Here is a 10,007-nt window from a genome sequence, read left to right on the forward strand (position 1 = left end):
TAACCTAGTTCTCTCTCTCTCTCTCTCTCTCTCTCTCTCTCTCTCTCTCTCTCTCTCTCTCTCTCTCTCTTCCACATGTTACCTGGGTATGGCCATATACCAATTATGTCTGACTCCTCCGACTCTCTCATAAGTCAATCAACTACTCACTTTAATTAATATCTTGGAACTCTTATCATGCACAATAAATAAAATGACAACTACAGAGATTAACTTACAAATGATAAAACTCATGCTTTCTCGCTTACTTAACAAGCTACAACGATACTTTTGAAAACGGCATCTACAACCCTATTAAACCTTTTATACCACAATTTTAACTCAACATTTATTAATAATAATTACCGGAGAGGTGGCTCCCTAACATTTCCTATCATAACAAGTTAATAGTGATATGTAATGAAAATCAAGAATTGGTTTACAGCATTTTTTTTGCATATATATACTTTGTAACTCTTTTTATGGCCATAAATAAAAGTGTGTCGAAAAGAGCGTTAAAGATGAAAGGTCTTAATGATGACCCTTGCTTTAAAAAGAAAACCCATGTAAACACAAACCCATCCGTCAACTTTTTTCAGATGCAGTAGAAAAGAAATCTGACGTAGGACATGTGATGTTCACGACCTTGTTAAAATGGTTTTTGATTGGTCAATTGTTTCTTATTTAAAAGAGACACAGACAGGTTCTCTGTTTAGTTCGTAAAATAAAACAAATGAAAGTTGCACAGCTGCTTTGTTTACTTTGGATACTGTATTTAAACACTGATGTTCTAGCTCAGAGGCAAAGAGGTGTTAGAAAAGAAAATACAAGGAATGATGAACCAGGTTATGGTCGGAGACAAGGTAACAAACAACAAAAATTCTTATAAATTTGCATGTTCTTTACCTGAGTCAGTGTATTTACTACATCCCGTTTAAGGTCAAGGCGAACTACGATTGTGAAATGACGAATGAATATATCGTCTTAACTTTATTGCAAAGTCAATGCATAAAGTCACAACCAATGGATCCAATATGTTGAGGATTCGAGCTGCAAAGATTTAAATATTTAAAGCAATATGAGCTGCAATTTTCATTATGAAATTTTTTTAACGAAAATGTTATTTTTTACTAAAATGACAAAAATATCATGGTTTTTAAATTTCTTTTCGCCAAATTTTTGTGGAAAGGGCTATTAAGGAGCCTTAATTGGAGCGAAATTGAATTATTGTCTCCCTGTACAAAAATTGATTTGCTATATGTTCCTTAAAAGAAATATCTTTCCTCTGACAAAAATTAATGATTTTTTCCAACCTTATTTATCATAAACGTTTAAGTTACATGCAGACTTAGCATACTAGCAGCTACGAGTTTTTACAGCAAAATAAAATTCTAAAAAAAAAATTACAGCTCATATTGCTTTAAACAAAAACAAAAGCTTGATTCATTTATCAATTTTTAGAGGGCATATTAATTAAAGTTGTTTTCTCTAAAAGCTTCGCCAAGTATAGGAAAACCAGCAGAGAGTAGGGAGAGGAACCGAAATGATGGAAGGAATAGAGGTAAATAATTACTTGCCTCAATAAACATTAATGTCACTTTTTTTTCTTTTCTTTTTTTAATTTATGCTTCAGAAACTGATGTGGTGGTTAAAGTTCAAACTTTTGATAATTATGTAACAAAGAATACGTTTCAAAATTGAAAAAAACAATACGTTTGGTAAGCGTTCAAGACTGATGTATAGTATTACGTCTGTAATTGATCTGTAAAAGACCGACCACACCGAAACGTCACCGACTTAAAGAATAAATTGTTATACCCTTGTTCCAATGAAAGCCTCTTTTAACTGCGTATATATAGCTCCATAATATAGCAATGAACGAAAAAATTAACTAAATATTTACTAATAAATTTCACTGTTGTTTTATGACGTCTAAACGTTTATGACAACTTGTAAACAACGTCTTTCTAGCGTGTAAGAGTTACGTGGAATGCAAGCACAACTTTGAGGACAACCCAAAAACTCTGTTGGCTTTGCTATAGAGACGGGATATAATCAAACCGATATTTTATTAGAATTGGGTACAAATCTAAATTTGGGCTTCACCGAATTTATATTTGTCTTCAGTAAAGATTGACAACTCTTGGCTTGATAGCTCTTCCAACTATAGCCTCTTTAAGGGGCATGGTCACGATTTTGGAAAAAAATTATCTTTCCGATTTCAATGTTTACAATGCTTCAGTAAGGAATTTTCAACAGGCAACCAAAATTGAGTGCCATTCGTTGAGTTATAAGCGAGTTACTGAGCTTGCAATTCTTTGCTTTGTTAACAAAGATTTTGTTTACATTTTGAATGTTGAAGTGGAAATTCCAGTTTTAGACCTATAATGAATGTGTTGAACGTTAGAAACTATATATTTATGCTTAAAAAGAATTAAAAGATAGAGAAATCAGCTTGAAAAAGATTTTTAACAGGCATATTGAACCTATGTAAACGAAAACAGGGCACGAGCCTTGTTTACATGACAAAGATTTGTGAGCCCTTTATCTTGCTTATAACTCTACGACTGACTTTCAAATTTCATTTGATTATTAGAAATACATTTCTAAAACATTGTGAAAAATAAAACAGAAAAATGGAAAACAAAATCGTGACCAGGCCCCTTTAATTACCGGCCTTGGGTCTAGTTAGTAAGATTAAATCATTACGTTCAATGTCTACTACAAGGTTATCAATCTCTGGCATTGAATCAAGGGGGAAAACTCTGGTATCCAACTTAATGGATGAAAAATATCTTTGTTTGGTCAGATATTGTTCTACATTTCATTTGATGACATGCTTTAACTTTCTCTGTTCTTATGTTAATAGGTCACTTCCGCAATCATTGAAATTACTTTATAAAGACAGTTCTACTTTAATTCTAACCTAATTTCTAGGGTAGAAGGATGCCATCATCATATAAAATCGTCTTCTCCGATTGTTCCTGTTTCAAATCTTAATATTTCGTTATGTTTTGCTGCAGATGTGTAAAACAGTTATATGTATGCACAAAAGCATAGGCATATATTTAAACATTTCTTCAACAAACCCAACGCTCAACGGAACAATCGGAGTAAGGTGGGCCTGGAGGACTGCCTATATTGAGATAAATTGGACTGTTAAGTTCAGACCAAACATAAGTAAACATAAGTAAATTAGTTTACAATGATATTTTTTCATTGAAGATATATAAGCCTGAAAACAAGTTAAAAATTTGAGTCCAAATGCTTGCATAGCTAGTCAATATTTTCTATAGAGATGTATCATATGTTTCCACTAATCAATTATTTGGTGACCTAAAGGCTGAAGTCTTTCTTTTCGCAATACCAGTTATTTCTAAACAGAGATGCAAACCATGACCTTGATCTGTTCGAGCTTTTTTTTTGGTTAATGTTTGAATTTTGATATCTAGAATATACTGTATCTATTTTTTACAAATTCATTTGATTATACAAAACCATTCGTCCTGACCACCAAAAATGTTAACTTGCGTTCTTGTATCCTACATTTAAATGATCTATCACACAAAAATTGCAATTGATTTTACACGTCTAAAGAATCCTCGTTCAATAAATTTTCATTTCCAGTATTCCTAGTTGTAATGAGCCAACTGATGTATGCTGTCTGTTCTAAGTGATTTGTGAGATTTACTTTAAATTAAATATTTTTTTAATCAACTTAATCTTCTCCATCATATGCATTATGCAAACTTTGGCACTTTTTAGAGATAAAAGCGATGATAAATCCACGAAGAAATAAAAATTCAATCATTTTTATTACCTTTTTCAAAAAAAAAACTCACTCGTGTTTTTTGTTATTTCATACTGTCACTACATTACTAGTGTATGGTTTGTGCATATGTTTAACTTAGGAAAACTCAAACAAGAGGCCCATGGGCCACAAATCGTTCACTGAACAAGTCCTTGTATCGTTTTATTTCGAAAGGGTTTATTATGAAGTGAACTCTGAATAAATATTGTAAAACTCATATATTTCAAGATTTTGCCATATACTCAACAATAAATAAAAAGAAGAAACAATTTTATCTTTGGCATGTTTTTATTCATAGTTATTTTACACATCAAATGAGACTGAATTTTAAGCTCTAAAATACCCATTTGCAGTAAAAAAAAAAAAAAAAAAAAAAATCCCATTTTACTGAAAAGATTGAAAAATTAAAAGATGATATTGGCATTTGTTTTGTATTTCAATAATTAAAAGCTTCTTTATCGATTCATCAAATAAAAATATTGCAGCAGTGATGAGGACATTAGGCATGTTAGATTTTGCATTCTCATCGATCATCTGTCTTATAGACTAAACTCAAAAAACATGGAAAGTTTATATATAGTTGATAAAGTCTATCAATGATTCCTACTTTTTTTCCATAACCATTTTTTATCTTTTGTTCCTTTATCTTTCCTAACTGTGTGTTTGTGAATCAAAACTTCGTAAAAGCTAAGATCCACACCTTTTTGAAGTTGTTTGAATTTATGATCTTTGATCCCGATCACTTGGATCCCGATATGTGAGTAATTGATGTCGGGGTCGAAATTCCAAAAAAAAAACTAGTCGATAAACATACACATGTATTTCCAGATAATTTAACTTTGATAAACTTATTATGGAAATTTCTTTTTTCTTTTTTTTTTAATACTTCTTTTAATAAAAAATGATTTAAACAATTTAGAATCTGCACTATCTTATAATGATTGCATAGTAATCTCACAAACTGTAGCATTGTAATTCTTAAAAAGAAGAGTTTAAAAACATTTTCCCATTATATAAGTCTATGTTAAACTTTGAACATTTTTTGGAGCCGTACGTAGTATTAGTCCGGGGATCACGGTTTTTACAGTTTAGAATCTACACTATCTAAGGGTACTTGTATAGTAATCTCACTAATTTTAGCACTGCAGTCCTTGAGAATACATTTTTAAAACATTTTCCCCATATATTTCTATGTTAAATTTGTCTTTTTTAATCAACTTTGAACCCCTCTTTGGACCCAAGTATTGACCCGGGGACCGTGATTTTTACAATTTAAAATCTTCACTATATATAAAAGCTTTGGTGTAAATATTGGCATATCTGGTGCAGTGGTTCTTAAGAAGAAGATTTTTTACGACACCCACCCAATTTTCGCAGTTTCGCAATTATCTCCCTTTTAAAAGGGCTGTGTCCTTTATTTTAACAATTTAGAATCCCCTTCCCATAAGGATGCTTTGTACCATGTTTGGTTAAATTTGGCTGAGTGGTTCTAGAGAAGAAGTCAAAAATGTGAAAAGTTTACAGACGGACGGACGGACGACGGACAACAGGTGATCAGGAAAGCTCACTTGAACCTTCGGTTCAGGTGAGCTAAAACGGTCAGGGTATCTATTAAGGATTTATAAAAATGGTTTTGATTGATCAATTAGGTCTTATGTACAGGAGACACGGACAGATTCTCTCTTTAGTGCATAAAATAAAATAAATGAAAATTCTACAGCTGCATTGTTTACTTTGGATGTATTTAAACATTGGTGTTCTAGGTCACAGGCAAAGGGGTGCTAGAAAAGGAAATACAAGGAATAGTGACATACGTTATGGTCGGAGACAAGGTAACAAACAACAAATATCTTGATAAATAGATAGATATGTATGTTCTTTACCTGAGTCAGTGTTTTACTACATCCCGTTTAAGGTTAAGACAAACTACGATTGTGCAATGACAAATGAAATTATTCGTCTTGACTCTATTGCTAAGAATGTTGGATAATTTTGTTTGATTCAGTTCATAAAGTCACAGTCAATGAAACCAATATCTTGACGAATGTGCAAAGATTTAAATAATAAAACAAAAACAAAAGCTTAATTCATTAATTTATATTTGGGTATCTATTTATTTAAGTTCTTATTCTCCTATAGCTTCGCCAAGTAGAGGAAAACAAGCAAAAGGAAGGGAGAGGAACCGAAATTATGGAAGGAACGGAGGTATTGCTACAAATGTCAGTTTTGGCAATTCGAACGAAAATATTGCGTGTCAGCAAGTAAAATGTGAGACGCTGATCTTTTAATTCTTTGTTATGGAGACAAATTAGCTCGTGCCATGTCTTTGTTTATGTACTGTAAAGAAATTATGAGATCATTGCCAAATGGAGTGTCACTTCGCGACTTTATTTTTACATGTGTTTTGAATCAAATTAATCATTTGTTCCTGAGGTATAATGTTTACCGTACATACAATTTTAATGTCGTAAAAAAACTTTCGAAATAAACAGGATTTGGTCTAGTTTAAAGATCTTTTGCAAATGTTTTCTTTCAATCTTGCTTCGACCACATTTTTAAGCACTGACTTTCTTTAACCACCAAAATATTTTTAATTACTATCAATATATTGCGAGACATATCTAAAGCTAAGGTCTTAATCTATAATTTGTTCTAGGATACCTCAAATATACTTGAAATTTAATATACATTATCGCAGAACAGTTACGTGCTGATCTACCCACTCTTCTTTTGCAAACACAATATATATAAAATTCACAAAAATAAGCTTAACATCTGTTAATTGTGTGTACAAATTAGACGTCAAATTTTTTTTAGTGACGACTTTTACTTTTCAACCTAAATGATCAAAAAATGATTTCGTCAAAGATTTCAACTGCTATTCATTACAGGTAGTTGAAATTTGAACCCACTCTTAATTTAGGTATGCATTATGATGGGATTAATTTTTATTAAATTCGATATTAACTTTCTGTGATATGTGTACTTCCTTTATTTTGTATATTCACTTCAACGCGGGGGTATGACCAGTAACAAATTTCTCATATATGTCTTGTTTCTTCTATCTAATACGGGACTTAAACATTGTTGAAACCTCAAAGAACCAGCATTTGTTCTAACCTCGGTTAGAAAAAGTTATGGCCTGTTCGATTTCCAAATAAGTTGTTGCCCATTTCTTTGCGTAAAAGCAAAGTCCTATTTTCGAAACGTATCCTCTTTGAGTGGGACCTTAAGTGATGATCATCTAAATGATGTCTAGGTTTTTGTTTCATTATTAATGACATCTGGGACACGGGTCCTGTCCTAGAGCGGGGCTAATAATGCCATATAGTGAAAATGTATAAATCTTAGACAATCTTTACTACAACACACGTGGAGAAAAAAATGAATGCATGGTTATAATGTCCAAGAACTCATCTACCTAAATTGTAACATTCATGGCCCCTGGGACAGGAATTCAAGCCTAGGGCGGGCCAATAATCCCTTAAAGTGAAAATGTATAAAATCTTACAAAATCTTTATCACAACACATGTGGAGAAAAACTGAATGCATGGCTATAAGGTCCACGAACTCCTCTACCTTAATTGTGACATTCATAGCTCCTGTGTCAGGGGTTCAGGCCTTGGGCGGGCCAATATTGCCATATAGTTTTAATGCATACAGTATAAAATTTAAAAAATCTTCTTTTCTACTCCCACATATCTGTAAGAAAAACTGAATTCATAATAATGTAGACCAGAAAGCGCGGTCTTCTACCAAAATTGTAAATTTCCTGTCCCCAAAGGTACGGGTTCCGACTCTAGGTTGGGTCCAAAATGGTCAAATAGTGTTAATGCATTTAATGTTTACAAAATAAAACTTCGATTCTGATGATACTGAATGAAAATTATTTGCAAACTAAGAAAAAAAATAAAGCCTTCTACCAAAACGGTAAATTTTGTCCTCCAAAGTAGGGATTCGAATCTAGGGTGGGACCAAAAACAGTTATCTAGTGTATAGGGTAGGGGTCTTACTGCAGGGTGTGGCCAAATGGTCATATAGTGTTAATTTATATTATGTTTAAAAAATGTCCATTGACAGAATAGAAACTGACTGCATATTTATAAAAAAAAAATTAAGTTGCAATCTTTGATTATATTTAATATCACCTTCATGTAAGACAAGGGGGGTGGGGAGTATATGTCAGCATTATACCTTCACCCTAAAAAGAAAGGTATACTGTTTTACCCATGTGCGTGTTTCTGTGCGTCCATCTGTCTCTCCGTAACAAAAATTGTATCGCATTATTCTCAGTCACTATTAATCACCGATGTTTGATATTTTAACACACTTTTTGTTTGGGTATCAACTTCCTGTTAAATGACGACTTTGTTTATTTTAGGCCTAAATTTTTCATCAAATTTTCGTCAAATATTTCTCAGCAACTATGCATAGATGCTTGAAATGTTATCACACTATTTGTTTAGGCATGCCATAAGTTAGGATTTATTTTTGTACCGATCGGACACAACTTCTTGTTAAATGTCGACTTTGTTTATTTTGTATATTTACATCAGCGGAGGTATTACTACTGAGCATTGGCATTGTTTAATTCTGCTCTGGAATTTCAATGAAAGAAATGAGTTAATTCACATATTTAGAAAAGAGAAAGAATGAAGCTATCGATATTGTCAAAACGTTCAAACGTGTTGAAAAGGGTTTAAAGAAGGGGGGGGGGGGTTAAAACAGTTCATGGAGTTATGTTTACTTGCTTGTTCATAATGGAGTTATCTTCCCTTGTGTGTTCAGATTTAGTAGTTTATCATAAAAAATAATGTAATTAAGAAGATGTACAATTAAAAGAGATATACAAAACAGTTTTTGAACTTTGTGAATAAACAAATAGACTTATCAATGGTACAATAATAATTGGCTAGCCAAAATCACTGTTAAGCAGTGCATGTAAAAAAAATTTGGGATAAATATTAATGCAAAATGGTGATGCAGCAACAATGGTTGAATATTAAAACACTGGAATATGCGAAGGAAGTAGAAACGTAATATAACAATGGGTTCTATTTTGTCGTTTAATTACGCCAATTTAATGGGGATACTTCTGTTTAGTCCCTGGGGAAGGGGATAAGAGGTTGTTTAAATGAAACTTGTATAATAGCAATCCTGTTTTAGTTTATATATGAAATCACACACACAAATCTTTCTTGAAAGGTAACAAATTTGGGATAATTATTCACTGTCAGAGTTTTGCACCTTTTCAATATCAGGTCGTGCAATCTATTATGATCTTAAAATTTTTCGCCGAAATTATCGGTTTCATAGTTCTTTAACAATATAATATTAATCCAGAATGAAACTGAATTAAATGTAAATATGAAATTTCCTTGACAGGACTGCGTATCGGTTATGGTATTCAGGTGACTGTTAAGGCATGTTGGCCTCTTGTCTCTTCTTAACAGTCGCAGATGTATATGAGAAATATATCTTTTTACATTATTCATTAGAATGTATAGTTGGAAAATACTTAATGACTAAAACTATTCACTTTTTTCATCGAGAGAAGGACGAAGACGAGCATCTCCTGATCCAGTTTTAACAGAGCGGAAAATGATGCAAACTCTTTGTAAACATTGCGAGAATAGAGACCCAAACAGCGCAAACTGTCGATCTGTTTGCCAAGGTATGTATAACACTGATTGAAGCATTAACCAATTCTAGATATATTATATAAAATTAAGTTAATAGTTTTCCTTTTTTCTTTCCATAGAATCAAAAATCCCCGAAGGTAGCAGAGCTTTCTCTAGACAACTCGGAGATTCGTTTTGCTACTTTTGTGAAAACTACCGAAGCAACTCGAGTAATTACCAATTATGCAGAAATCGGTTATGTGCAGCAGGAAAGTAGTGGAAAAGGACGTTATTTTTTGTTTTGAGAAATAATGATAACAATCTATTTTTTATTTGTTTTGCTGTTAAATGAATAAAAGTGAGCAAGCCAGGAATTTGAGATTGTATTAAAATTATGAAACTATTGTAAATCTTCGTTGGAAGTGACGTGCAAAATCTAAAAACAAAGATAAAAAAAAAAAACTGAAGAATACTCAGCGTCCATTAATAATTGTTAAAAGTTAGCTCGCTTTAACTTTGCATAGCTAAACACTTATAATGAGCTAAAAAGAATTCTGAAGCTAAATTAGGTAAGGAAAAGAAAAGTAAGTTACGT

General features: G+C 32.3%; 1 protein-coding gene across 1 annotated transcript; it reads left to right on the plus strand.

Annotated features, from left to right (window-relative positions):
* The first annotated feature begins 657 nt into the window (after nucleotides 1-657).
* On the plus strand, nucleotides 658-9,786 carry LOC105318544 (uncharacterized). Its single transcript, XM_034446530.2, has 6 exons — nucleotides 658-842; nucleotides 1,475-1,540; nucleotides 5,554-5,622; nucleotides 5,930-5,995; nucleotides 9,349-9,465; nucleotides 9,553-9,786. The coding sequence occupies exons 1-6, from the start codon at nucleotides 713-715 to the stop codon at nucleotides 9,687-9,689; spliced, it is 585 nt and encodes a 194-aa protein (XP_034302421.2). The 5' UTR covers nucleotides 658-712; the 3' UTR covers nucleotides 9,690-9,786.
* Nucleotides 9,787-10,007: the final 221 nt, after the last annotated feature.

This window comes from Magallana gigas, chromosome 2 (assembly GCF_963853765.1).
Source record: "Magallana gigas chromosome 2, xbMagGiga1.1, whole genome shotgun sequence".
NCBI classification, from domain to species: Eukaryota; Metazoa; Mollusca; class Bivalvia; order Ostreida; family Ostreidae; genus Magallana; species Magallana gigas.